Source organism: Mauremys mutica, chromosome 7 (assembly GCF_020497125.1).
Source record: "Mauremys mutica isolate MM-2020 ecotype Southern chromosome 7, ASM2049712v1, whole genome shotgun sequence".
NCBI classification, from domain to species: Eukaryota; Metazoa; Chordata; order Testudines; family Geoemydidae; genus Mauremys; species Mauremys mutica.
The window spans coordinates 60,501,149-60,528,510 of NC_059078.1; the positions used below are offsets into that span (position 1 = coordinate 60,501,149).

Sequence of the window (27,362 nt, forward strand, 5' to 3'; positions counted from 1 at the left end):
TTCAGTCACATGGTAGAGTTTCTGGCCCCTGACTGGACGACTGAAATTTTTAAAACAGGAAAATAATTAATAAATAGCCAGTAAGTAACAGCAAATAGGAGCATTCACACATGATGACCTTTGTTCACGTGGAAATATAGACTCATGTTTCGGAAAACAAAAGAAGCAAAGCTAGCTCATTTACACTTTAAAGGGACTTTTACAAAACCTAGTATGGATACAAATATTCTCATGGTGTTTTTTTATTAATGCACTGACAACTATGGGCATTGCCAGATGTAGTGTTTTAAATATGTTTCATTTATATAGCACTTTGACTAGCTAAGGTCTGGTGCAAACTTTTATCCATTTAAACAGTCCCCTGCAGTGTCAAGAAACCCAGACATGAAAAAGAATGGAAAGAAAGGTCTGAACAGTCTAGTTTCACTGAGAGATGCTGAAAAGGTGAACACATCACAGAAATGATACAAAGTCTATTTGATGGTTAAAACTCCTTCCAGGTCAATCTTTTAAAATATTCTTTGTGATTCGGTGTTTAAAACACAGGATTTTTGTTTTTAAATCTGGACAGTGAGTTTCAACAAACCCAATGTGTAACCATGGCATACTGCAGAAAGGCGACGTTTAACTCAACTTTTGCAGAGCAGTTTCCAAACTTGGGCGCCTATGGTAGCTCATCTATTTCCTTTGGGGCCTTCAAACAGGTATTTAGTGGAGATGGGGTTGAGCAACAGAGTTCAGACCCAGATGGCAGTGAGTGGAGGGTATTTATAAATCCCTACACAGGCAGACAAACAATTAGATCGGAGGTTTCCTGAAGTTCAGAGATGTTTTGAGTTGATTGGGGCCAATGTCGATTACCATACTTGGGTGCTATGGGCTCGCTTGTCCCTTAACTAACTCCGTGCCAAGAGAAGCATGTAGCTGCGCCATCCCAGGATGGGCCCAGCCTCGGCAAGGTGGGTTCTTCACCGCTTTCCCCCTTGCTCCTGGGCTGGGCGGGGCACAATCTGCTCTTGGCTTTGACTAGAAGCAGGTCACTTTCTTCCTACCCTGATCCGCTGGTTTAGCTATGCTGGCCAGCACATTGGGGGGCAAAGTCACACCATTGCCTTTTCCCCACCCATCTCTCTGGGGGCGGGGCCCAGCACTGAGTACTAGGAGTGCAACTCCAGAAATACAGGGAGGTTGTGCCGGGGCTGGTGGAAAAGGGTCCTGCTGGAACACGTGAACAAGGAGACAGGCGGGAGATGAACTCAGCTGGGAACTGGGCCCTCGCGTCTATTTCTCACTCCTCTTCAGGACACAGGCGGGGGAACGTACATGTTATTTTCCAAAGCACACATGATGCATTTTCTATACTCATCACACTCACACAAACACCACCATGGATGGGTGCATCACGCGTCCTTTGAGCCTTGGCTGAGATTTTCAAAGGGGCCAAAGGGAGTTAGGAAATCAATGGGATTTGGGCACCTAACCCCCTTAAGTGCCTTTGAAAAGCGCCGCCTAGATCCCTCTTGCTGTAAGCACGCTGCACCAGCCAGTCTATTTGGAGCTGTGCAGGTGCGTGTTGAGCATTTCCTTCGCTTGGATGAGAGCCGTCTCGGTTGGCACCTCCAAGTGCGGAGCCACCCCTGCGCCCTCCCAGGAGGTGCCATCAGCAGAGCTCACAGATCTGGAGGTGGGGATGGTGATGTAGAGGCCGGTGTCATCCACATGAAATGTCTGAGGGGGGTGACAGCCGCCGCTGGTCACTTCTCCGATGATGAAAGCTCTGCCCAGCCTCTTCATGATATACACAAACTCCTCAGCTGCCCCAGCAGTCACAGCACTGGTGAGGATGATCAAGCCCTTCTGGGAGCCGTACCGCTCACCTGCGAGAGGCAAGAACAAGTGTTCTTACAAAGTTCCACTTTCAAAAAAGAGCCAAGGCACAATGCATTGTGTGGATTAAAGGTTAACCCTTTTCCGTCCCACCTGGCATTAAAGTCCCTGAAAGAATTTTGAAACCTTCACTCACTCCCCCAGCTTGAATAGCATGAATTTGCTTTTTGCCCTCAAATAAAACATGGTAAGCAAGGCTGGTCAGTTTCACTTGTGGTGCTGAGTCAGTTTCTCTCTCAGACTCTCCTGCAGTAACAAGACTGCCACTGTGCATGAGTTGAAAAGCGGGGGTGAGGGGAGCATGTTTTACATTCACGGGGCTTTCCATGGAATTCAAACACAATAAAATAAAATTAAAAAAGGCAAAACATTTCTATTGATCAGAGGTTTTGCCAAACCCTTCTATAGAAAATCTCTACTTGGGATCTGAACTGACCTGATGTGTCCCTTACATAACCAGATGGGAGCAGTAGATTTTTTTCTTGGTGACAGATTTTCAAAATAGTTCAGCACACTGGGTGCTGGTTGGGTGCTAAGCTCTTTGAAAATCTGGCCCTAGGTGTCGCAACGGGATCTGAGCACTTGGAAATCTTATCCTAAGCTTCTTTCAAAATCTGGTCTTTTTAAAGCTTTTAAAGCTTCTATAAGTATCTGTCTGTTATAGATGCCCATGGTGTTACAGTTAATGATTAGGCGAGAGCCCAGGCTGTGGCATGGCTCAAATTCAAAAAGTGTAAAAAAAAGCAGAGAACATGCAAATTGGTCGGGAACAGTCGCCAACCCCAGTGATGATGGAACCTGGCGATGTTCTGAACAAAAAGCTCTCGGCCATGCTTTTAGCCACTTCCATCCCTTTACACGGACCGTACAGACATTCTAGGCTTCAGCATGACACACACACAGAGTGACAACCCTGGGATCTTATTAGATAGCCAACTCTGAGTGATAAGAAAGGGGGCTGCCTCATGCTCGAGGCTTCGCTTCGAGAATTCATTTTAAAAACAACTCATGCCACCAACAAATGAACATCTCCCAGAAGATATCCCCAGTAGTCACAGTGGATACGTAGGGCTGGATCGAACTCCCACTGAAGTCAATGGGATTGTGTCCGTTCTCGGGGTGTGCAGCATGCTCAAATGATGATTCATGCTGCTCCAGAGTGCTAATCATGTCTAATTATGGCCGTCAGTGCAGCACCTTGGGTCAGCACTGTCTGCAATTTCCCACCCTTAACTTTAAGATCAGTATTTAGGGTTGTTTAGCGCTCAAAGGACACTCTTGTAATCATGAGAGAGCTGACACTACTTAATGCTGAGCGCCCTCCCCTCCCAGGGATGACAGAGTGCTCTGCTCTCCTCAGGACAGTGCCCTAGACCGGCTCAGACATTTGGAGTACATAATTTTCCTCTGCTTATTGCTTTTCCATTCTCCGTACAGGCTTGGCAATTTGTGGTAGGGGAACATTGTCTCTGATGGATTGCTAGGAAACCAGCATTCCATGTGTGTGGGAAATAGGTAGATAGTACCCGTCAACACCTGAAAGGAAAAGCTCTTGCAAAGGGTAATTGACATCTCACCTGCAAGCTGCGGCTGGGTCCAGCTCTCACTTGTTGTGTCATTGGGTCGGCTGTAGACTTTATCCAGGAGAACTGGGTACCCTTCATCAAAGAAGTAGGAGCACAGGGCTGCTATGGACGAAGTGGGGCCTCCAATATTGTACCTTTTTAAAAGCAAACAAAAAAATCCCTCATCCAGAGCATGTAAGGACATAAGTGAACACTTGTGGCAAATAGTACAACTGCCCTGCCCATCTCCCTCCCATGAGCATCTGCTTTGTAGTGCCCTGTCACCGGATGGCTGGCTGGCCCTTTAAGATCCCCCCAAGCTGAGCCTGATCTGGTGGCTTAATTACCATTAGTGACACAGCTGTGAAAGGGTCAAGGCTGACTACAAAGAGAGACAGAACCCAGTCAGTGGGAGGAGATCCAGGATGTTCTCCCTCTCTGGGAAGGGCATAGTGAAGATAAGCTGAAGAGGCTGCAGGGATGGAACTAGCCCCTGTAGTGAGCCCTGGCGAAGGCAGCGGAGCAGTCCTGGATGTCAGCGTTCCAGGGGAGGACCATGGAGCCGAGAAGACCCAGGGAGTAGGTCGAGAGGGCTGGAAGCCAGAAGGGAGGCTGTGTGAACCACAGGCTACTGGGAAGCAGTGTAAGGGGCTAAGAGGTAGGATGTGGCCCATGGAAGCAGCAGCACATCTGAAGGAGCAGACCTAGCTGCTCAGCCCAGGGTCAGCACCAAGAGCAGAAAGTGGGTCTGAGTTCCTCTACCTTGGACTCTCTGTTGCCCTGGAAGGTGACTGAGCCAGACTGAGCTCAGGGCTAAGCTGTGGACAGAAACAGCCAAATAGGTGAGCAACAGATGGCTAGAAGTGAAGGCCTCCGCAGTACCCTGGCCTGATGGCAGGGGGTGCTGTGGCAGCGAGTGCAACTGCTTGCACACCTCCAATAATATGTCCTAAACATCATGGCTTCCATTTACATAGTGCATTCTGCCCCGCAGTATTTGCACCCCTAACGCTGCAGAACTGTGCTTCCACTTGAGAACCTGAAAGGGAACCTGACCAGAAACAAGATGTGAAACTAATTAGGTTTATTTTCCTGGCTCACCCCTCCCCCCCACCCCAGCCCCAGAACGCACAACGTAAACAAGCAGTGTCAATGAGGACATGACATTCTTATAGTTCTCTGGGTTTATTAACCTAAGGCTCTTTCTAGCAGAAGCAAAGGCCTTTAAAAATGAGCCAATACGCTCAAATTGTGCTGTGTAAATCTAGATGCTGGATTCCATTTTTAGGCATCAGATTAAGGGGCCTGATTTTCAGCCCCTGCACTGCCCATGAAAGCCAATTGGAGCTGTGAGTGTTCAGTGCCACATCAAATCAGGCGGCATATTTGGGTCTCTAAATATTGATGCAGGTGCCTAACTTAGGGCATGCAAGGCTGAGAATTTTGGCCCAAGATTTTTAAACTAAGAGTCTCCCTGTTAATTCTACATCAGCAGCTCAAGATATAAATTATAGATGTGTCACCCCAGGTGGAGCTCCTGCTGTAAAGACACACCATTCCTTTTAAACCCGTCACCATTAATGACACCCGCCGTTTTGCTCCTGTAGACAAATGCCATATACGCTGTACCTCTGTGATATAAAGCGCCCCCAAGTGGGCAATCCGGAGCATCTCTAACTGTATATCTGACAGTATGCACAGCAGGCATGATAAGGGAGCCCACAAGTCTAGGGCTTCATTGACACCACATCATGATCATGAGGCTGCTACAAGAATTTCCCTTTTGCCCTGCATCACGGGGCCGATTTCAACATGCTGGTGTAGAGGAGGACTGTGAGCTTGAGAATGAGTTAATTTGTTTTCCCATTTCAATCAGAACACTGTCTGGTGCACTGTATTGGAAATGTTTAGCCCTTGCTCCCCAGTTGTGATGGTAAGGTGTTCCCCTGCTGTAATTTAACATCCGGGGGAAAGCACAGACCTTGTAGTAGGGTCTGGAGGTAACTGATATTTAGTGCAATTCAGCCAAACCCCAAGGCAAAAAAAAAAAGGCTCTCCAGCCCAGGGAGAGGTTAGTAGAATCCAGGGGGTGACTTCATCAGAGACAGGGAAATCACCCCGGCTTCCTACACGGTGTGCAAATGGCCACAGCGGACTCACACTGGAATCAGTGATAGCCGAATCAGACTGAGACTCAGTTCTCCTGTGTGCTAGCCGACAGAGCACTAGACTGGGATTCAGAGGAGACCTGGGTTCTAGTTCTGGCTCTGCCAGGGGCCCACTGGGTAACCTTGGGCAAGTCACTTTGTGTCACTCCATGCCTCAGTTTTCCCATCTGTAACATGGGGATAATGATACTTGACCTCCTTTGTAAAGCATGTGGAGATCTAGGGATAAAAAATGCTGGGGAAGAGCACAGGGAGAATCTGCTGCCAGTACATCCAGAGACCCAGCTGTACATGTCAGAGCCCACGCTGACACTGCTGCAGTTGTCACTGTACTGAGGGGTGTGCACAGTGCTGGAGGGCTCTGAATGGGGTAGGGGAGGCAATGCCATGGTTAATGGATGTCACTGGATAAGCCTGGACCCTTAGCTTTCCACTTGCCATGCAGCATGAACTCCATTGGGCTCCAGTCACGGTCCCTTTCCTGCAGGACTGCCATTACGAGCTCATTGCCAGCTGGGGGCAGGAGATGAGTTCTCCCCTCCCTCCCCCCATAATGAAATGAGAAAGGTCTTGGAAGGGGAATCATGGGCCAAATTCTGCCCTCTGTTACAATGGTGTAAATTCAGAATAACTCTGCTGACTTCTATGCAGATACTCCAGATTTACACCAGTGTAACAGAGAGCAGAACTTTGGTCTGTATCAGGCTGGGCTAGGCTAAGGAACTTACACTAAAGAGCATCGTGGCTGCAACAAGGGATATTGGTAATTCAGCACATGCCATTTTCCTTGTCAGTAAGTGTAGAGCAATCCCGAGTGCAGAACCGTGCTGCTAGAGGTGCGGGTGGCCAGGGTGAGGCTGACGTACTGATGAGGGCAGGTCAGACCATTTCTGACAGAATGAAATGTTGGAACTGAGATGTTTCAGTTTTGCTGAAGACTGTCAGGCTGAGGAGCGAGGGAATCTCTCACACGCTCTAGCGTGGTGGGTAGGGAGCTGCCCTGGGATGTAGGAGACCCAGATTCAAGTTTCTGTTCTGTTGGAATCAGCGTGATCTGGGAATGAAAAATGGTGCCCTGCATTAGGCAGAGCTAAGATCTGAACCAGGACCTCCCCATGTGCTGGTGTCTGACTGCCCACTCTGAGGCATTTAGACCCAGTTCTGCTTTAATGCAGGCAGGTTTGGTTTTGTTCCAGTGTGGAACCCAGACAAATATGAAACCTCAGAATGTGCTGTCAGTGGGAACTGGTGTCCTCTGGTCCCATTGCAGGAAGGGTGAGTGATGGGGTGTTCACCCTACACAAACCCTGAGTGGGCCAGGATGGGACAGTTAACCTTAGGCCTGGTCTACACTATGCGTTTAAACCGATTTTAGGAGCGTTAAACCGATTTAACGCCGCACCCGTCCAGGGCTCTTTAAACCGGTTTCTGTACTCCTCCCCAATGAGAGGAGTAGTGCTAATATCGGTATTACCATATCGGATTAGGGTTAGTGTGGCCGCAAATCGACGGTATTGGCCTCCGGGCGGTATCCCACAGTGCACCACTGTGACCGCTCTGGACAGCAATCTGAACTCGGATGCAGTGGCCAGGTAGACAGGAAAAGCCCCGCGAACTTTTGAATATCATTTCCTGTTTGCCCAGCGTGGAGCTCCGATCAGCACGGGTGGCGATGCAGTCCCAAATCCAAAAAGAGCTCCAACATGGACCGTATGGATGTGATCGCTGTATGGGCAGACAAATCTGTTCTAAAAGAGCTCCATTACAGAAGACGAAATTCCAAAGCATTTTAAAAAAATCTCCAGACAGAGGCCACAGCAGGGACTCAGCACACTGCTGCGTGACAAGCGTAATGGAAAGCCAAAGAATCAAATGGACGCTCATGGAGGGAGGGAGGGAGGGAGGGGGGACTGAGGACTCAAGCTATCCCACAGTTCCTGCAGTCTCCAAAAAGCATTTGCATTCTTGGCTGAGCTCCCAATGCCTGTAGGGTCAAACACATTGTCCGGGGTGGTTCAGGGCATAGCTCGTCAATTTACACCCCTCCACCCCCAGAAGGAAAAGGGAAAAAAATCGTCTCTTGACTTTTTTAAATGTCACCCTATGTCTACTGATTGCTGCTGGTAGACGCGATGCTGCGGCAGTGAACTGCAGCATCCTCTTCCCCCCCTCCCTGGTGGCAGATGGTACAATATGACTGATATCCATTGTCATCATCAGCCTTGTGGCAGACGGTACAGTGCAGAAGGACTGGTATCCATCCTCATCATCAGCCCGTGAGTGCTCCTGGCTGGCCTCAGGTGAGGTCGGCTGGAGGCGCCTGGGTAGATGGTACAGAACGGCTGGTAACCGTCTTCATCATAGCAACTGGGGGCTGAGCTCCATCAGCCCCCGCCCTTCATGTGTAAATAAAAGATTCTGTACTGCCTGGACTATCATAGCAGCGGGATGCTGGGCTCCTCTCCCCAACACTGCTTAATGTCCTATCTGGACTATCATAGCAGCTGGAGGCTGCCTTCCCCTCATTTTATCTCACTAACAAGTCACTGTTTCTTATTTCTGCATTCTTTATTACTTCATCACACAAATGGGGGGACACTGCAACGGTAGCCCAGGAAGGCTGGGGGAGGAGGGAAGCAACAGGTGGGGTTGTTGCAGGGGCACCCCCTGTGAATGGCATGCAGCTCATCATTTCTGCAGGATCTGACATGAAGCGGCTGTGCTCTCTGGTTCTCTGATACACTGATTCTCTAGTACACTTGCCCCATATTCTAGGCAGGACTGATTCTATTTTTAGATACCATAAAGGAAGGATTGACTCGGGGAGTCATTCCCATTTTTGTCTTTTGCGCCCCTGGCCGACCTCAGCCAGGAGCACCCATGACAGCAGCAGACAGTACAGTACAGAAGGACTGGTAACCGTCATCTCATTGCCAATTTACAATGGCAGCAGACGGTACAGAACGACTGATAACCGTCTCTGCTATCATGCAAAAGCAAATTAATGCTGCTGTGTAGCGCTGCTGTATCGCCTCTGTCAGCGGCATCCAGTACACATATGGTGACAGTGACAAAAGGCAAAACAGGCTCCATGGTTGCCGTGCTATGGCGTCTGCCAGGGCAATCCAGGGGAAAAGGGCGCGAAATGATTGTCTGCCGTTGCTTTCCCAGAGGAAGGAATGACTGACGACATTTACCCAGAATCACCCGCGACAATGATTTTTGCCCCATCAGGCACTGGGATCTCAACCCAGAATTCCAAGGGGCGGGGGAGACTGAGGATAGCTATCCCACAGTGCAACGCTCCAGAAATCGATGCTAGCCTCGGACCGTGGACGCACACCACCGAATTAATGTGCTTAGTGTGGCCGCGTGCACTTGACTTTATACAATCTGTTTTACTAAACCGGTTTATGTAAAATCAGAATAATCCCGTAGTGTAGACGTATCCTTAGACACTGCACCTGGAGGGGAATCAGAGATTGCTAAGCATTAATGGCAGGTGAAGCCCAGCTGGGCTAGGAGTGTAAAGCCAGGAAGTGAGAGCAGGGAGGAGGTCTGCAATCACTCCCTAGAGCTGGTCAGGGACAAGGAGAAGATCCAGGGGGAGAGTAAGTGCTGGGTCCTGCCCTGGACTGGGGAACTTGACAAGTGATTGAGAGGGGTGAAGTAGCCAAGGGGAGCAGAAGACTCTCCAGTGGTAAACCCAGAGATAGGCCAGGAGAGAGAAGAATGGGGTAGGAAGGAGCCCAGGAAAACAGCTACTGTGACAGAGATTGAGCAGACCTGGATTGCTAGTCATAGGGCTGGAACCAGGAGTAGTGGGGTGGGCCTGGGTTCCCCTACCAGACACTGGGAAAGTGGCACAGGACCTGGTGACCTGGAACAGAAGACCACCTGAGACAGCTTGTCTGGTGTCACTTTGTTACCCCGGAATGAGGGCATTAGAGTGACCTGGCCGGAGAGCCGAGTCATGAAGAGAGAGCACCCCGAGTCACAGAGAGTGAGAGAGGGGCCGCAGCATGAGCAACTAATGGGAGGGAGGGAGACCTAATCCCACATCTAGCCACACAGAGGTGCACCTGCCGTGAGTGGAACCCCTTCACTAACATCCCTGGTTCCAGTCTATCTCAAGCAATTACGTTCTGCCTGCCTAAACTCCCTCTACAATTGCAGGAGAATACGCAGTTCTTCTTCACTTCCTGTCTTAAACTGCCCCGTAGCCAGGGGCGGCTCTAGAAATTCCGCCGCCCCAAGCAGGGCGGCGCGCTGCGCCGCTCGCACCGCCCTTCCCCAGTCCCGCAGCCGGGGCAGAAGTGCCTGCGGATGGTCCCGTGGTCCCGTGGCTCCGGTAGAGCATCCACAGGCATGCCTGCGGGAGCTCCGTCCGAGCCGCGGGACCAGCGCACCCGCCGGAGTCATGCCTGCGGGAGCTCAAGCGGAGCCGCGGGAAGAGGCGACCCTCCTCAGTCATGCCTGCGGCAGGTCCGCTCGTCCCGGGGCTCCGGTGGACCTCCCGCAGGCATGACTGTGGAAGGTCCACCGGAGCCAAATGCCGCCCTGCCAGGTCAATGCCGCCCCACGCGCCTGCTTGGCGCGCTGGGGTCTGGAGCCGGCCCTGCCCGTAGCATTGCTGAGTGTTGTCTAACAGTTACAAGCTCCCCCCTATACACACACCAGGCAGCTGCCTTTCAGAGAGAGGAGAGGTGATCCTTGAAGCCAGTTTGTAAAGGCCTTTGGTGTAGGAATCCCTCTCTGTAAACAAAAGTGATTATTTTTCACATGCCATCAATCCAAGGCCACTTTAATTCAGCCAAAGATCCCTGCCCGTTTCCCTTCCGATCTTTGACTATCTGAATCTTTGAGGTCACTTTCTTTGGGTAGGGAGGATGGCAAACGTTTCTCACCAGGATGCTATTAAAGAGAGTCCTCAGAATGCAAAGCTAGAGCAGCTGGCTGGGGAAGAGAGAGACAAAGCTACGAAGCCAGGCAGCGAGATGATAGAGCAGCTGCCTGCCCTGCAGTGCCGATTTCACATGGTGTTGAGTTGATTGAGTCTACAGGACATGGAAGGAGCAGAAAATGTCAAATGCCTCCTGTCTGTGAAAATCCGTGGGGAGGCCGCTGCAAATTTTCTAGCCCACTGTGGAGAGTTCTGGGATGATGAGCGTTTTGACAAGACAATAATAATATAGTGCCACTAACTATTTATATGCAATGGTGGTGTAGCCGTGTCAGTTCAGGATATCAGAGAGACAAGGCGAAGGAGGTGATGTCTTTCACTGGACCAACTTGTGGTGGTGAGAGAGACAAGTTTTCTAGCTACTCAGCTTTCTCACCAACAGAGGTTGGGCCGATACAAGTTATTACCTCCCCTGCCTTGTCTATCTTACTGTACATATGTCCTGCTTCTAGGAAAATGAGCTGCTGTGGAAAATCCAGCCTTGAAGAGAAGGGTGGCCCAGTGGTTAGAGCACTAGCCTACGACTTTCAAGACCTGGGCACAAGCCCCTGCTTGACCATAGACTTCCTGTATGATGGGAAGTGAGTCACTTAGGGCCCAATCAATAGGAGTTAGGCACCAGAGTAAGGATCTGGGCCTTAGTTTCTCTGTGCCTCAGTTCCTCACCTGACCTATGGTGATAACAGCCCTGCGTTGTGTGGGGATAAATCCATTAAAGGTGGCGAGTGGCTCAGATAGCACAGGGATGGGGGACAGACCTAGATAACAATGTGATTGCCAGTCCCCAGCATTCAAAAATCAGCAGTTGGGCCCCTCAAAGAAATGTGAGATTGGCTGAAAAGTTATGAGATTTTAAAACTCTCATAAATGTTGGGTCCTTTGTATTGGGGTCTGTGCCCTGACATGTGCTTGCGTCTCCTTTTCCAACTTCTCGCTGCACCAATGAGGGCTAGAAATCTACTTTTAAAAAAATGAGAGCGGAGATGATTCTCATAGAACCACCAGACTCCAGGAGCTGGGGCTCTAAGCAAAATTCTGACCACGGCGAGACTCCTGACTGTAATGGACACGTGTGTTTCTTCAGCGTTTGAAACCTTTTCTGACACTGGGTTTATTTTTAGGTAAATATTTGGCGGTTGTGTTGGGGCCTCATAAACGGTAGCTCTGGGCTGAGGTAAGAAAACCACCAAGGGGAGTGCTGTATAAGAGAACTATTTGCATCTGTGTAGATGATTGATAAGACAAAGAGCAGCAGCAACTCGCACTTAAGAATATGCAGCATTTTTCATATGTTGGGCAGCTCAGTAAAGTTGTTTAAAATTAGGCATGTGCTTTGCTTCAACTGGGCTTTGGAGGGCTAATGGGGGATGGGGGGGGTTGGAAAGGTGGCTCTAAGCCACCTCCACGCTCCCCACTCATGGACTAATCTGAACTGATCCCCTGATGTAACTTAGTGCAGCCCATAGTAGTATCTTTTTTTCTACTAGTGAATCACTTGACCATCACCTATAATAAAATAGATCATTAGCCATACATGCAGGTAAGCAAAGGCATGTACAGTCAATGCTTGTACAGAAATCAGAGGTGGAAAACAGCCAGGAGGTCCCAGCCCTGTGTCAGTTCAGAGTTGTTTCCCATGGCAGTGGTTTCAAACTTTTTTTCTGGGGACCCAGATGAAGATAATGGTTGATGCCTGCAACCCAATGGAACTGGGGATGAGGGGTTTTAGGTGTGGGAAGGGCTCAGGGCTGGGGCAGAGGGTTGGGATGCAGGGGTGAGGGCTGCGCAGTGGGTCTGGGAATGAGGGGTTCAGGGAGTGGTAGGGGGTCTGGGCTGGGGCAGGGGGTTGGGGTGTGGGAGGGGGTCGGGGCTCTGGGCTGGGGGGGTGCAGGCTCTGGGCTGGGGCTGAGAAGTTTGGGGTGCAGGAAGAGGTTCTGGGTTTGGGTAGGCTCAGGGCTGGGTCAGGGATTGGAGGGCGGGGCTGGGGCACGGATTTAGCTCCGGCGGCTCCCGGTCAGCAGCAAAGCAGGGGTGCAGAGATAGGCTTCCTGCCTGTCCTGGCACTGTGGACTGCGCTGTGCCTGAAGCAGCCAGCAACAGGTCCGACTCCTAGGCAGAGGCACGCAAACGGCTGTGTGCGGCTCTCGCCCGCAGGCACCGCCCCCCAGATCCCATTGGCCAGGAACTGGTCAATGGGAGTGCGGAGCCAGAGCTCAGGGCAGAGGCAGCATGCAGAGCCCCCTGGCCCCGCTGCCTAGAAGCCGGACCCACTGCTGGCTGCTTCCAGGGTGCAGTGTGGTGTCAGAGCAGGTAGGCACTAGCCTGCCTTAGCTAGGCAGCACCACCAATGAGACTTCTAACATCCTGGTCGGCACTGCTGACTAGAGCGACCTAGTGCCTGATGTGCTGTGACCCAGTACTGGGTCGCGACCCAAACTTTGAAAAACGCTGTCCTATGGTATATTTCCTAAGTTTCCTATCTAGTTTTCAGTGGCCCAAGTGATGGAGCAATTTCCCTTGAGACATCATTCCACATGCTAACAGATCTCACTGTTAGGAAATTTTCCTTGGATATTCACCCTGAATTTTCCTTTTCTTCATTTCATCCCTTCAGTGTTAGCTGACCTGGCATGACAGCGAGACACATAAATCTAGTTCTGAAGAAAATTCAGACTGGAACTAAGGCACACATTTTTAACAAGCAGAGTAATTAACCTTTGGAACAATGTACCAAGAGTCGTGGTGGATTCTCCATCACTGGCAATTTTTAAATCAAGTTTTGATGTGTTTTTAAAAGATCTTTTCTATGAAATAGTTTGGGGAAATTCTCTGGCCTGTGTTACACAGGAGATCAGCCTAGATGATCACAATAGTCCCATGAGGCCTTGGAATCTATGAGTTCACTGTTTCAAATAAAATGATACTTAAATAGAATACGTGGTGAATTTCTGTCCAGAATTTACCTCATGTCTATGATTAATGCATCTGTGTGAACGATCTTCTTCCAAACATGCTCCACCAGCAGCTCAGACACCTGGGTTAGAAGATCGCAGTCTCCAAACATATCGAATCTCAGGTAGCCAATGTTGTTTTCAAATACGTTGGTGCGGAAAGAAAATTTAATCAGATCTTCAAATACTTCTGGGGAAGGGATCTGAAAGAGTTTGCAAAAAAAATCATTATGTGGCACTGCACTCTTGGCATAAGATTGGAGAGAAATTACATGTATCAGGTTTAGCCCATTTTGGCCATATGTTAGGAATCTCATGTTCAGAATGTCATGTGGTGGGCATGTGTTAGGAATGTCATGTGGGAGACTTCTTGTAAGAGTTTGATATGTTGGCCATGAATAAGGAATGTCATGTGGTGGACATGTGCTAAGATTCCTATATGTGGTACATGTGTCAGGAATATCATGTGGTGCCCGTGTGCTAAGATGCTTATATGAGGGACATGTGTCAGGAATGACATCTGGTGTCCATGTGCTAAGATTCTTTTATGTGGGACATGTGTCTGGAATCTCACATGCGGGGCAGTGATTAACTTTATTTTGTTCATTTGGATGTTCCAGGGCAAACAAATAATGAAAGACAAGGTGTGGCCAATGAGTAGAAGAAAAGTATCCATGGGCGAGGTCTGCTTGGGCCTAATTTTAGAAGACTCCTTAGCACACTCACAGCACAACTAGGTGGTAATGGCTGGCAGGAGCGGGGCATGCAGCTGCCACCAAACAACCCCACAGGCAGGAGAAGGACAGTTGACCTGAGTTGGGTCCAACAGGATCCAGTTGTTCTCCCACCTGGCACAGCCCAGACTCGACATTTGTTGTAGGGTCCTGTCAGGTTTGAGGGCAGGGCTCTAGTCCCTGTAACCCCTGCCGATAGTGGGGCCATGGCCTGCTCCTCCAGTCAGACTTCAGTGCTTTTCCTGCACAATCGGAGACTGGAACACACCCTTGGGCTAAGACTCTAGATGCACGTCCCAGCTGTGCCCCAACATCCGTGTGACCCTTCACTCCCCCTATTAAATTTCCCCACTCTACAGAAGAGCTGAGAGACTCCCTTTACAAATGCTGATGGGACACTCAGCTATGGCAGTGATAACAAGAACCTGCCCAGACTGAATGCAGCCCAACAGTTTGAGGTAAATGCACATTATGGATAGTGTTTTTGCCTCTGCAGGTACAAATGCCCCCTTCCACATGCATCACAAAGGATGGAGTAGCATTATTCCCATGTTACAACTGGGGTGGTACCGTACAGGTTGGGGAAGTAACTCACCCAGGTCTCCTGACTGCTAGCCCACTGTTTGGCCCATTAGACAATGCTACTTGGTGGTCCAGGGCTTTGCTTCCTCTTTGCTCCTGAGGCTGATATTTGCTGCCATCATCCCAGTGCCATTTGCCAAAGCCAAAACTTTGACTGCTGATCCCGAGTCCCTGCTGGTACCAGCTACTGACCTAAACGCAAGAGCTGACTTGTGGATTCCCTTTCTGTCCCTCTTTCCTCTCTGCGCCCTCTGGAAAATAACCCCGCTGGCTGGGCTGCAGACAGCTCAGTTCAATGCTGCTGACCAGTGACAGCCATGCAACTTGATCTTCCCAGGGTCCTTTGATTAATGAGTCACAGGTTTAAAGAAAAAAGCCAGCGTTCCTTGCGCTGTTCTGATGCTGCTGGTGCAGAAATGCTGAACCCGTCCTTGCAACGGAGAGGTCAGAAAAAACCCCCATCTACAGATGTGTTTCTTCTCAGTAAGAATTAACCTACAAATAGGACTTCACACAGATCCAGGGAATATACCTTCACAATGATCTGGCCCCATTAGAGAATAAGGGAGGGCTCTGGGCCAGCCCACCCTCTTCCTTGACATGGTCCATTTAAGGAATAGGTGTTTAAGGGAGCAGTGGACCAGCTAATGAATGGGGGCCAGGTGGTAATCAGAGAGCTATCACCTGAGCAGGATCAAAACCTAGCTGTTCCTTCACTTGCTGGAAGGGAAACTCTATAAAGTGGGGCTGGAATGTGGCTGTTGGGGAAGCTGGCTTGAGCTATGTCACAGCCCTGGGAAAGGAGGCTGTGGAATCCCTTAGCTGGGGGAAGGGGTAGAGAAAACTGGATATTTAGAGACTCTGTAAATTAGACACCAGGTAGGGGAATGTTACTGTGCGTACTCTGGGCTGCAAACAAGTTGTCTTGGAGAAGTAACAGGGAGCTGAGAGTGGGACCTTGCTCTATATCAGGGATGACTCAGTGCCCTTAAGCATGTTGGTTAAGAATAAACTCTGTATCTGTTCACACTTACATGGTTTATGATATAGCTTCCTACCCGCTCAACAAACATGCTGTAACCAATCTGTGCCCATTTCAGAGCTCCACACTTGTTTGAAGTGTTGCCAGCTCTCCTGACTTTATTGTGAGTCTTGTGTTTAATTGGTGTTTGCCTTAAAGCCCCAGATCCTGGAGTCATGTGAACAGGAGAGCATCTCAACTTGGCCTTGATGGCTGCAGAGAAAAGCTGGAAAATATGGGTATCCCAATGGCTCTATAGCTGAAAGGCAAATAAAAAGCTTGCTTTCTTTCCAAATCTCATGATTTTGAGTGGCCCGATGCCTGGTTTGTTTTCTAAACATGGGTGGGTTGACAATAGTGGGTTATTCCCTCTTGCACTATTGGAAATTCATGACAGCCATGGCTAAATTAAAAGGGTTGAATTGTTACATATAAGCTTTCTGGGCCTTAATAAAAAGAACACCACAAGCAGTGTGGATTAGCATGGAGAGTTTTCCTGTGCCAACAGACCAGGCCCATGCCACCTGAGTGACAGAAGAATTGCTATTAACTAACTGGATAGGGTCTATGGGCCCTGTGCTGTAAACACTGAGTGCACAAGAGTAACACTCTGTGAATGAGACTGTGTGGCATGATGCAGGGCTAGGATGTTGGCCTGGCCCTCAAAGGAATGGGTTCAATTCCTGGTTCTGCCACTGATCAGCTCTATGGCCTTGGGCATGTCACATCCTTACTCCCTGCCTCAGTTTCCTCTCCCACTCTTTATCTGTCTTTGGGGCAGGGACTGCCTCTTACTATGTGTTTGTGCAGCACCTAGCACAATGGGGCTCTGATCTCAGAGCCTCTAGGTGCTTCTGTACTATAAGTAAACAGCATTGCCAGCTCCAGGCATCCAAAAATGATGGGCCGTACCCCCTTGCCATCCTGAGCTGGCTTAAAAATCATGAGATCGTAAAAAAAATACATTTGGGTTCTTTTTCTCTAGCGTGTGGTTTTTAAACCTTGAGAATTACATCCAGGTTGTGTCTTCTCTGCAACCAGCAGGGCTGGAAACATACTTCTTTTTTCAAATGAAAACTGAGGTTCTCATGTAATCACAGCACGCTACCAGCCAGAGCATCGAGAAAAACACATAGTTGGGTAGTTCTAATTCCACCCAGCAGGGAGCAGTGGTGCACAAACACACTAGCCAGCCCACTGCTACAGAGCTATTTTAACAGGTATCTTGTAAATTAATATCCTGGCTGGAGTTACAGTTTGCAACATTTTTATTTCCAGACAAAGCCAGTGGCATATTATAACCGAAAGGAAAGCTTACAAGTACACTGGAGGCACCAAATTTAGGTTTTCGTACAAAATCAGTTTTACCAAACCCCGAAATGAACGGGCACTTTTAAACAGACGGGTTTGGTTTTACTTTTAAAAATATGTCTCTTGCTGCGTTGTTGTAAATCCTACATGTAGCTACATTGTTCTAATGCGTGAGGATCAGAAAGAGGCAAAAGCAAGGGACATAGAATCACAGAAGATTAGGGTTGGAAGGGACTTCTGGAGGTCTGGGTCACCGCGTTACCGTAGTCCAGCCCGAGTGAAATGTCAAAAGGAAATAAACAGCTTGAAGAGTGAAGAGTCAAGTAGATGTGTATAGGAGCCAGATTCTAAGATGGTGTAAACTGGCACAGCTCCTTTGACTTTAATGGGGTTACACTTATACACAGCAGATGAGAACTGGGCCCACAGTTAAATTCTTTCATTTGCTGGTAATACAATAGGTATTGATTTTTCACCCCTGTACTGACACTGTCCCTTTAAGCAAAGTGCTAAGCCTTTATTCGTTAGTGTGGCCAAGCAAAAAGACATAAGCATAAGCAACCCTTCCCCTCTACCACTGAATTGTCCATAAACCCCCTCGTTCCTCCCCAAGCACTGACAATACCCCAGAAAGCACCCCTAGGGTTAGAGACTGTGTGTACATAATATTTACCTAGGAAAGGGAAGATTTGATATTGCTGTTTAAAATGAATCCTCTTACCAGAGACGTGCAGTGAGGAGGCAACCAGGGGCCCCATTCTCAGCTGGATGCGCAGAAAATTAAACCCCAAATTTAGAGGGTTAGTGGGAGCTTAGAGTCGAGGGCCCCATCTGTGACCCTTGTCATTTGAACTTGGGGCATCACATTTGGAAAAATCAGGCAGCATGTCCTTTCTGCCTCAGCCCCGTGCAACTTGCAGGGCCTGATGTTCATTCACATGGATGTCTCAGTACGCAAATGGAAAAGTCCTCGGAGACTTTGTGGTTTTGGGGAGAGAGAGACCAGAGAATCAGCCCAGAGGGTAAGCCCGGGGAGCAGGAGCGAGGGTTGCTGAATGGGCATCCGTGAGGATATGGGACGCTGCTTCACAGCAAAAGTTTGGGCTATGTTCTGAACAGCAAACGCATACATAATGCTAGCCCCTGGGAAACCTGACTGGGCAACTAGCATTTATGCATCAGGGAACTCCAGCCAGCACTGACCTTGCTGCTATCACAGAGGAGATCTCTTCACTTGCTAAATGCTGGTTTAGTGGCTATGCCAATGGGGTGGGACACACCAGGGCTACATGCAGGTCACCTGCATCCTTCCCCTTCTTCCGCCTGCACACCATCATTTTGTTCGGCTTTATTATCAGGGTCACGCTAAAGGGAACCCCACTTTTGAGGGACTGGCTGGCTCTGAAGGTTGGTGCCTCTCGTTTTAGGAAGGATGTAGGCAGTAAGCTGGAGGGGTTATTATGGCAGTGAATGAAAATGCCCTGGGAAAGATTCATCTACTACAATCTGCCACTCGGGAATGCAAGCTCCAAGGTGACCTTGAGGTGTGTGCTCTCTGGACAGTGGCAATGGGGTTCTCAGGAAAAATGCATAGACAGCACCCCCTTGTGGCAGCTAGAGCAAGGCAGAGGCCAATGTCCATCCTGCACAGAGGGTCGAGAGGGGAGCGGGGCCCCCGTCTCAGAGTTGAGGGAGGCAATGGTGTTACTCTGGGCTGAGCCCGTTCGCTGCTTGCACTGGGCCAGCTGTTGTAGTTGGCTATGGAAAGAGCAAAGAGGGGACATTGCTGGAGCTTCATGGGCCTCTTGCTGCCCCAGTGCTCCGCACAATAGCATCCCCAGCCTCTACTACTCCCTCCCTGTCACCAGGTTGAGGCTTTCACCTCCAGCTTTTAGTCCCCTCCTGCTTTCACCTCTGGAAACTCCCTAAGCCCAGCCTCCCCTTATCCGGCCCTTATCGCTCTCCTAGTTCATACTCTACCATAAGAGAGTCTGCTCCCAGACTGCTGCCCACCCTTAGCTGACTCTCAGACCTTCTCTGCTCCTGAGATACACATTCCCTCTTGGAGGCTCCTGACCCCTTTCCATTCTCCCTCTCTACTCTTATGGAGGAGCCATCCTACCTCTTCCAATCCCTGCCCTTGACAAACAGGACTGAACAGAAGCATTACTGAGTGCGGGGTGAAATCCTCGCCCCACTGAAGTCCCACTGGCTTCACCAGGGCTGGAATCTCATCTCTGAGGTGCTAAGTAAAATTTTTATTCTATGAATCTGCTTCCAACAATCAGGGTTCACCTCAGGCAATAATAGCCACTCATAAACAACTATTACACGTAGAGGGGAGGAGGGGATTGACTTGCTGGATGGCACTTTTAGGGACCTGACAGCAGATCACCAGTGAGGCCTGGCCCATATTTTAGCAAGTAGCTCCCACAAAAGTTTCCCTTTAGCCTGGGATGTGCCCCATGCCCCAGGGCCACTGGGAGGTGGATGAGCAATGGAACGGAGAATCCATTGAGTGGTTTCCCTGTTTTTAGCACAAATTCTTTCTCACAGCCAAGGGAAGGGACAGCACCTCTGGGTGAACAAACCTATAACAAGTGCCCTTCTGTGGAAATGCTCAATCGTGATCCCCAGGGACAGAGACTGAGAGCATGGCACAGGGTCACCCCCCCATGATAAATCATACAAGCCAAAGACCTCATAGGGTGGAAGCCCAGGGATCTCCTTCCTCAGGAAGATGCTTGACCATGTGGTCCACTCCAAAAGCAAAATAAGGCGCTCTTCCAAGGGTGATGTTAAGAGCTCTAGGGGTAAGTTGTCTGGGTCAGAGATGCAATAGCTATAACCAAGGAGGGACTGAGTCCATCTGAAATGGAATTTTAACAAGTGACTCCTGGGAATTCCCTCCAGCACAACATCAAAGAAGAGGGTTTGCTGGGGCATGCCACTGTATGAGAAGCTCTGCCAGGCAAACTGAACAGTGGGGGCAAAAGTGGATTATTAAAAATCAAATTCTCATTGAGGTCATCTAGCGTCTATCCAGCCACGTTTCCAAGTCAAAGATCAGCCAAGCTCTCTAATGTTGATTAGGAGACCAGTAAGGAGTGGATGGTCAATATAAGGGAGTTCCCCACAATCCTGGGCGTCAAAGAAAATGAGATGGTGGGTATGGTCATTTTATACGTGCAGAAGGGTAGATTACAAAATGCAAGGACATGTCTCTTGTTGAAGACCCTCAGAGCAACCACTTCATCTCAGATCGAAAAATCTATGCCATCAGGGTAGGTCATGCAAGTAATGTACTTACTGAGGCCAACTTAATACAATGTGGCAAACCTAGAGCATCTGAGAAGAAGTCAGAAGTCACCTGGTATGTGACATCTTCCATGTAATCAGTGGTATGCTCCCCCCGGCAACCCCTCCATGTTCACAGGTGAATTCACTGGTCATGAGAGAGCTCAGCTCAGCTGCCCCAGAGCAGTGACCGTGCAAGGTCCCCCTACAAAGCCCTGTATGCCCTCTGCCTCTTTGGGCCTTCGCCTCTGTGCTGGAGCCTGGGAAACCTGGGAGGTTTAGAAATATGGGCCAGGAATGTAGCTGGGGTCCTTAACTCGCTGCACACAGCCCTAGAACCCACCAGACAGATGCTAGTGAGTCCCTAGCTGAGCATGTGAGAGCCTTACCTGCATTGGCACGATCCCCGGGATGTGGTCCTTGGAGTGCTCTGGGATGTGGGCTATTTTCAGGTGCTTATCTCCAGACAGGGCTTGCAGGTCAGCCGCCACCTTCTTGGCCAGCTCCTCTTCGGAATTAACCATCTTGTAAGAGTCCTTGGGGGCGAGGGTGGTGAGCTTGGTCGCCACGTCAGCCCCCACGTCCGCAAAGGCGTAGTTGTCTGCCACCAGCTTCCCCACTGTCTGCAGCACGCCGGGCACCTTGGCACGCAAGGTGGCGATTTGCTGGGCTGCAGCCATGGCTTCGCTCGCCTGGACGGTGATGTGTGGCTCCACCCCCGACACACTCCACACTTTGCTGGTGACGGGGCTGAGCACCACCTGGCTGGGGATGGAGGCATACAGGGAGCTGTTGCCAACTCGGTAGATGCCCCGTGAGAGGGAGCCGCCCATGGTGGGCTCACCAATGACTGTGGCCCGATGCAGATCCTTCATGGAGCGGGCAAAGGCTTCGGCCGCTGAGCCACTCATGTGGCTGGTCAGGATGTAGATGTCCTTAAGGGAACCATACCTCTGGCCAGTGACCTGGGAGAGGGTCCATACCTCAATGCTCTGGGAGGTGCTGCGGTCAAAGATAGTGTAGAGGTGCTGCCGGGGCTCGGGATCAAAGAAGTAGGAGCTGAAGATGGGCACGGCGGTAGAGTAGCCGCCCATGTTGTACCTCATGTCGATGATCATCGCGTCAGTGCCCACCAGCTTGTCCCATACCAGGCGCACTAGCTGCGGCCCAATGGCCTTTACCGTCTCTGCCTCGGCCATCATGTCAAAGCGCAGGTAGCCTAGGTTGCCAGGCAACACGTCAACCTTGAAAAGGGCCTCGATGATGTAGGCCAGCTCCTCTGGAGTGGGGATCTTATTGGGGGACTGTTCCTCTGGGGTGGGCTCCACGTGGCTGTGGAAGACATGCAGCCGGTGGTCCCCTGAGGCCTCCTGCAGGTCGTTGGTGAACTGGGAGGCCAATGTCTCCAAGTCCACAGCTGAGCGGTAGCCTCCTTGGGCCCACTTGGTGCTTAACATGGCACCGGCCTTCCCAGCTACCTCCGGGACGGCATAATGAGCCTCTAATAGCTGTCCAGTGCTTTCCACAAGTGCGCCCATGACCTGGTGGAAAGCCAGCACCTCCCTGGCCTTCTCCAGCGCCTCGTCAGCCAGCACGATGGCATCCGGCACCACGCCGCCACCCAGCCAGCAGTCTCCATGGTTGTCGACAAAGGTGATGATGGGCACGGTGATGGTGAGGCCCTGGATGATGTCCTCCTCTGGCTGCAGCAGAGGGAAGGTGCGGGTGTGTGAGAGGCTGCCCGCTGTGATCTCGCCGATCAGAGTGGCACGGCCCAGGGACTGCATGAGGTAGGCAAATTCCTCAGCGGCAGTGGCTGTACGGTGGCTGGTGAGCAGGTAGATGCCACGCTGGGCCCCGTAGGGCTGGCCCAGTAGCTCAGCCTGGCTGTTGTGCTCCTGTGTGCGGTTGGTGCGCCTGTCATAGGTAGTGAAGAGGTGGACAGGGCCGGTGGTGGGGTCCTGGAAGTAAGAGAGCAGCAGGGGCACGGCGCCTGAGGATGGGCCCCCAGGGTTGTAGCGCAGGTCCACAATCAGGTTCTCAGTGGCCTGGAGGGGCTCCCACACCTTGTGCACGATGTAGGGGCCAAGCTTAGCCAGCACGGAGGCATCAGCGAACTCATCAAAGCGCATGTAGCCCACATTTCCTGGCAGCACTGACACCTGGAACACGGTGTCCACCAGGGCCTGCTGCAACTCCTCATTATCGGGCAGGTCAGCAGCCACCGGGATCTCCTCCTCCATGGGTGAGATAGCAGCCTTGCCTGGAGTGGTGACCCGGAGCAGGAGGCGTGGGTCCTCGGACACAGCCTGCAGTTCAGCGTTGAGTTTGGTGGCCAGGTCCTCGACAGACTGGATGGAGGAGTAGTCGAAGGCAGAGAGGTGCTGCAGCAACATGGGCACCCGCTCTGCCAAGGTGTAATAGTCCTGCAGTATGCCCATGAGGCGGCTGATCATGCCAGGCACTGCCCTGCGAACTGACAGGATGGCCAGGGCCTTCTCCAGGGCCTGCTCCATCGGGCTGGTTACACATGGCAGCACCCCAGTGACCTCCCAGCTCTGCCCACCCCCGCCTAGAGGGCTCACAGACCGCGATACGGGCACTGTCACGTAGAAATGGGAGGCACCGATCCGCAGCTTCTGGACATCCAGCGAGCCCCCAGCTGTCCTCTCCCCCACGATGATGGCTCTGTGCATGTGCTTGAGGATGTAAGCCACATCTTCAGCCACCCCGTTGGTGTGCCGGCTGATCAACACGACAACATCTTTGTCTTTGCCATACCTCTCACCCAGCACCTGGGGCAGGGTCCATATCTCTGTGGTGGTGTTGGAGGGCCGGTGGTACACCGTGTCCACGTGCAACACCTTGTCAGCTTCGTACAGATAGGAGATGATGAAAGGGATGCCAGAGACCTGCCCCCCAGTGTTGTAGCGCAAGTCTAGCACCAGGGCAGAGGTTCCCATCAACGTCTTCCACACCTTGTCCACCAGGAAAGCCCCAATTTTCTGCACAACCTCTTGGCCGATGATATGATCAATCCTCAGATAGCCCATGTTTCCCCCCAGCTGTTCATACTTGACCACATGCTGGATAAGATCCAGGAGCTGCTCCCGAGTGAAGGAAGTCTCATCTTCTTGCTTTGGAGCAACGGGAGCCAATGGCTCATAGGAGATCACCAGCCTTGGGTCATTCAAGGCACCTTGCACACCAGCCGTCAAGACATTGGCCAACAATTTGGGATCTGAGATGTCCAGGATCTCCCCACTCTTGATGGCCTGTTCGATAGCATCTTGCATCCCCACCAGGTTTTCGGGGAAGCAGTAATTATCCAGAAGGACCTTGGCCATGTCCAGCACCAGATTTGGCTGGAAGATTTCCTCAGTACACACGTTGCAGAAAATCAGAGCTGATAACAACAAGAGAGATCCCCCAATCATTTTGAATCATTAGGGGGAGGAAAATAAATTGTACCTAATAAGAAATCAGAGATGCTTGTAGATCTAGACAGGTTCAGCTCTCCACTGACCCTCTCTGTCTGTGAATCAGCACTGAAAGTCCAGTGTTAAATCTGGGAGTACTGACTAGATAAGTCTTTTATCTGCATTAAACCGCTAATCTCATTAAACTGGAGTGTATCAGCCAAAGTGCACGAATAGATGAAGTTCAGCATCATGCCACTTTTCAAACCTCTTATGAAACAGTAATGAAGTACAATCAAGGAGACGTTTATTCCAAGTTGTTGGACTCATAAGTCTCCCTCTGACAGTTAACTGCTTTCAGTACACCACTGCCCATTTTAAACTGGTCCAGACTTATCAACCTCAAATCATTTAAATGCAGAGCCATTTGGTGGAGAACGACAATTAGAAGAGCAATTATCCAACCTACTACTGTCACTTGTGGCAAAATAATACCTGGAGCATTCTGAATTAGCCTAGATCAGCAGATAATTTGGTATTTTTGCCCTGGTGATTACTTATAATTCTCTGTCCTTGGTATTTTCTAGCCCACTGTCTGCAACAGGCTGTATTTACAGCCTGCAACTACGGCGTCTCAATTGGAAACACAGAACATTTGGAAACAGCCTATTCATGTCAGTGGTGACTATTCTCATCATTTTGAATGGGGCTGTGTAAAATACATTTGCTTCAATATACTGCAGCTAAATCTGAGGTGACTTTAATCTTCATAATTTGCACTCAATGAGGATTTACTGGTAATACCACAGGGTAACATATGGTCGTGTCTGGCGGCAGCTTCCAGCCAATAGACATTCGACTTGATATACTAAAATAGAACTATGTTTGCCAATGTCTTCAGAACCCTATTGTATTAAGGGTTTGAAAGCGGATCAGCACGAGCGGGATGCAGCTGCTGGTGGCATCCATTTGAACTGTCAACATGCCGAGCTACAGGGTGACATAACAAAGACACATGACGGGGCCAGATTCTGGCTTTACCTTTGAGACAAGTGCTGGCTGAGTGATGATTCTCCGAGCCATGAAGCAGATGCAAGAATAGCACAGGGAGAAGGAGCTGCAGTCCTTTCACACTGCTTCCAAAATGAAGAATGTGCATCAACCTGTTGCCATGTTCTGGTGGGTGCATAGGGGTTCTGGCCATCCCCCCTCAGTGCCATGGAGTGGTGACTGACTTCTAGACGACCTCTGCTCTGATCAAAGCACTACTTCAAATGGGAATTATTTTGAGGAAGTTCTATGGCCTTTATTACACAGGAGCTCAGACTAAATGATCACACTGGTCTTATCTGACCTTGGGATCTGCTTCACCCGTGATTCATATTCTGCCTGTATCCTTTATGGGCAGTGGTGCAGGCATTTTCCGTAGGCTAGTATGACTGTAGTTCACTCCACACATGAGTGTGCATTAGCTATAAAGGTAGCTAATAAGAATAGCTAATTAGCTAATAGGATAACCAGAGCTGATAGAAAAATGCAGAAACATTTCCATGGGGTTTTTTTGCCACAAATTTGAATTCTCCACCACTCTATAAGCTGTTTGGGGGGGAAAAAGGCAAATCATTTTCATAGACATAGACAAAGATCATTTCTAATAATAGCCTGAGCTAATTAAAAATACCAATAATTTTCTCTCAGGACATTTTTTGGGAAAAAAAATCAATGTTGTAATTTTTCTTAGAATTTCCAATGAAATAATTTTTTTGATGAAGAGCTGAAACAAAAAACTGTTTTCAGTAAAAAAAAATCAGTGTTTGTTTACATATTTTTTGAGTTTCAGTCTTGAAAATTTCTTCTGAACATTTTTTGCTTTCCATTTTTTTTTCAGCAAAAGAATTTCGGCCATGTCTAATCATAGATTCCTAGCTCCCAAGGCCAGAAGGGACCAGTGTGATCATCCAGTCTGACCTCCTGCACAACACAGGCCAGAGGATCTCTCCTAAATAATTCTGTTTGAGCTAGAGCAGATCTTTTCTAAAAGCTCCAGTATTGATTTTAAAATCACCAGTGATGTAGAATCCACTATGACCATTGGTCCAATTCCCCTCACTGTAAAAAATGTGCAGCTGATTTCCAGTCTGACTACGTCTAGCTTCACTTCTGGTCATTGGAATCTTGGATCTTGGCTCCCTGTTGAACCTTGGCTCATGTTTAGAAATGAATGCATGAGGTCTGGAACTGTTTGGCCATTTTTTTCCCCCTGAGAACTCTGAGCTGATAGATTCAACCTGAAACTACTGAAATACAATGAAGAGGCTGTTCCCTTTGAGGGAAGGATGGTCCAATGGTTTGGGCACTAGAGTGGGAGACCCAGATTAAATTCCCAGCTCTGCCATAGACTTCCTGTGTGTCCGTGGATAAATGATTTGGTCTCTCCATGCCTCAGGTCCCCATCTATAGAATGGGGATAATAGCACTGCTCTGCCTCAAAGAGTGGCAGTGTGGATAAATATATTAAGGGCTGTGCGGTGATCAGATGCTGTGGTGATGGGGGGCCAGACAAGAACCTGAGATACAAATAGAATCAGAGTTCCAGAAATCCAGCAAGAGAGCATGTTCTTATGAAATTTCCAGTTCAGTTTCGCAGACTCAAGAGGTTGTGACTGACAAGCAGCTGGACCCTGAGGAAGCCTCTCCACCCTGAATCTGAACTCCAATGGCCAGATCCTCAGCTTTAGTATTGCTACACTGATTTACACCAGCTGGGGATCTGGCTCATTAACTCCAACGGGGTGATGCTAATTTATACCAGCCGCTGTAAATCAGCGTCGCCCCATTGGATTCAATGAGCCAGATCCCGAGTAGATTGATATGACCCAGTATATAGGTATTCACCCCTTCTGGATCTTAACTGTTTAAATGTAAAATTAACTTTCATCCCACCAGTGAACTGGGAGGTTGGACCTATTGGCTGGTCCCTGAAGCAATGGGATCTCCAATTGCACAAGAGCGTCAGGACCTCCCTTTGATGCCTGGCCCTAAAACGTACAATATGCAGGCCGAGCCTATTGCTGCAGTGGCAATCAGAGACTTGCCAACCCTAATCACAGCTAATAGAAATGCTGCAGGCTGCGAGAGTGATTCAAACAGTTTAGCCTTTTGGGCTACTTTCAGTTTGCTTGCGAAACTCAGGGCCTGCCATGTTTATCCAAACTGATAGAGAATGCTGCCGTTAACAAAAAAATACGCTCCTTAAAGGTTATAATGCGTCTCCTGTAAATACACAGTGTCACCCCTCGGATTTAACTAGGGAAGGGGGAAACCCAAGTGACATGCAGCCCTGCAGAGCAGCCACAGCAGGAAGCTGTTGGAGGAAGGAATGTTCTGTGGCCAAAGTGCTGAGCACAGGATGTTCCGTCTGCTGCTGTCTCAGGCAGCAGCTGGGCCAATGTCAGTGAGGATTC

The 27,362-nt window shown here is 49.7% G+C and overlaps 1 protein-coding gene across 1 annotated transcript; it reads right to left on the reverse strand.

Moving 5' to 3' along the window:
* Window positions 1-245: 245 nt before the first annotated feature.
* RBP3 (retinol binding protein 3) lies at window positions 246-23,916 on the reverse strand. The gene is made up of 4 exons (XM_045024880.1): window positions 20,869-23,916; window positions 13,547-13,737; window positions 3,465-3,607; window positions 246-1,877 (listed from the first exon to the last, which is right to left on the reverse strand). The coding sequence occupies exons 1-4, from the start codon at window positions 23,914-23,916 to the stop codon at window positions 1,549-1,551; spliced, it is 3,711 nt and encodes a 1,236-aa protein (XP_044880815.1). The 3' UTR covers window positions 246-1,548.
* Between the last annotated feature and the right edge of the window lie 3,446 nt (window positions 23,917-27,362).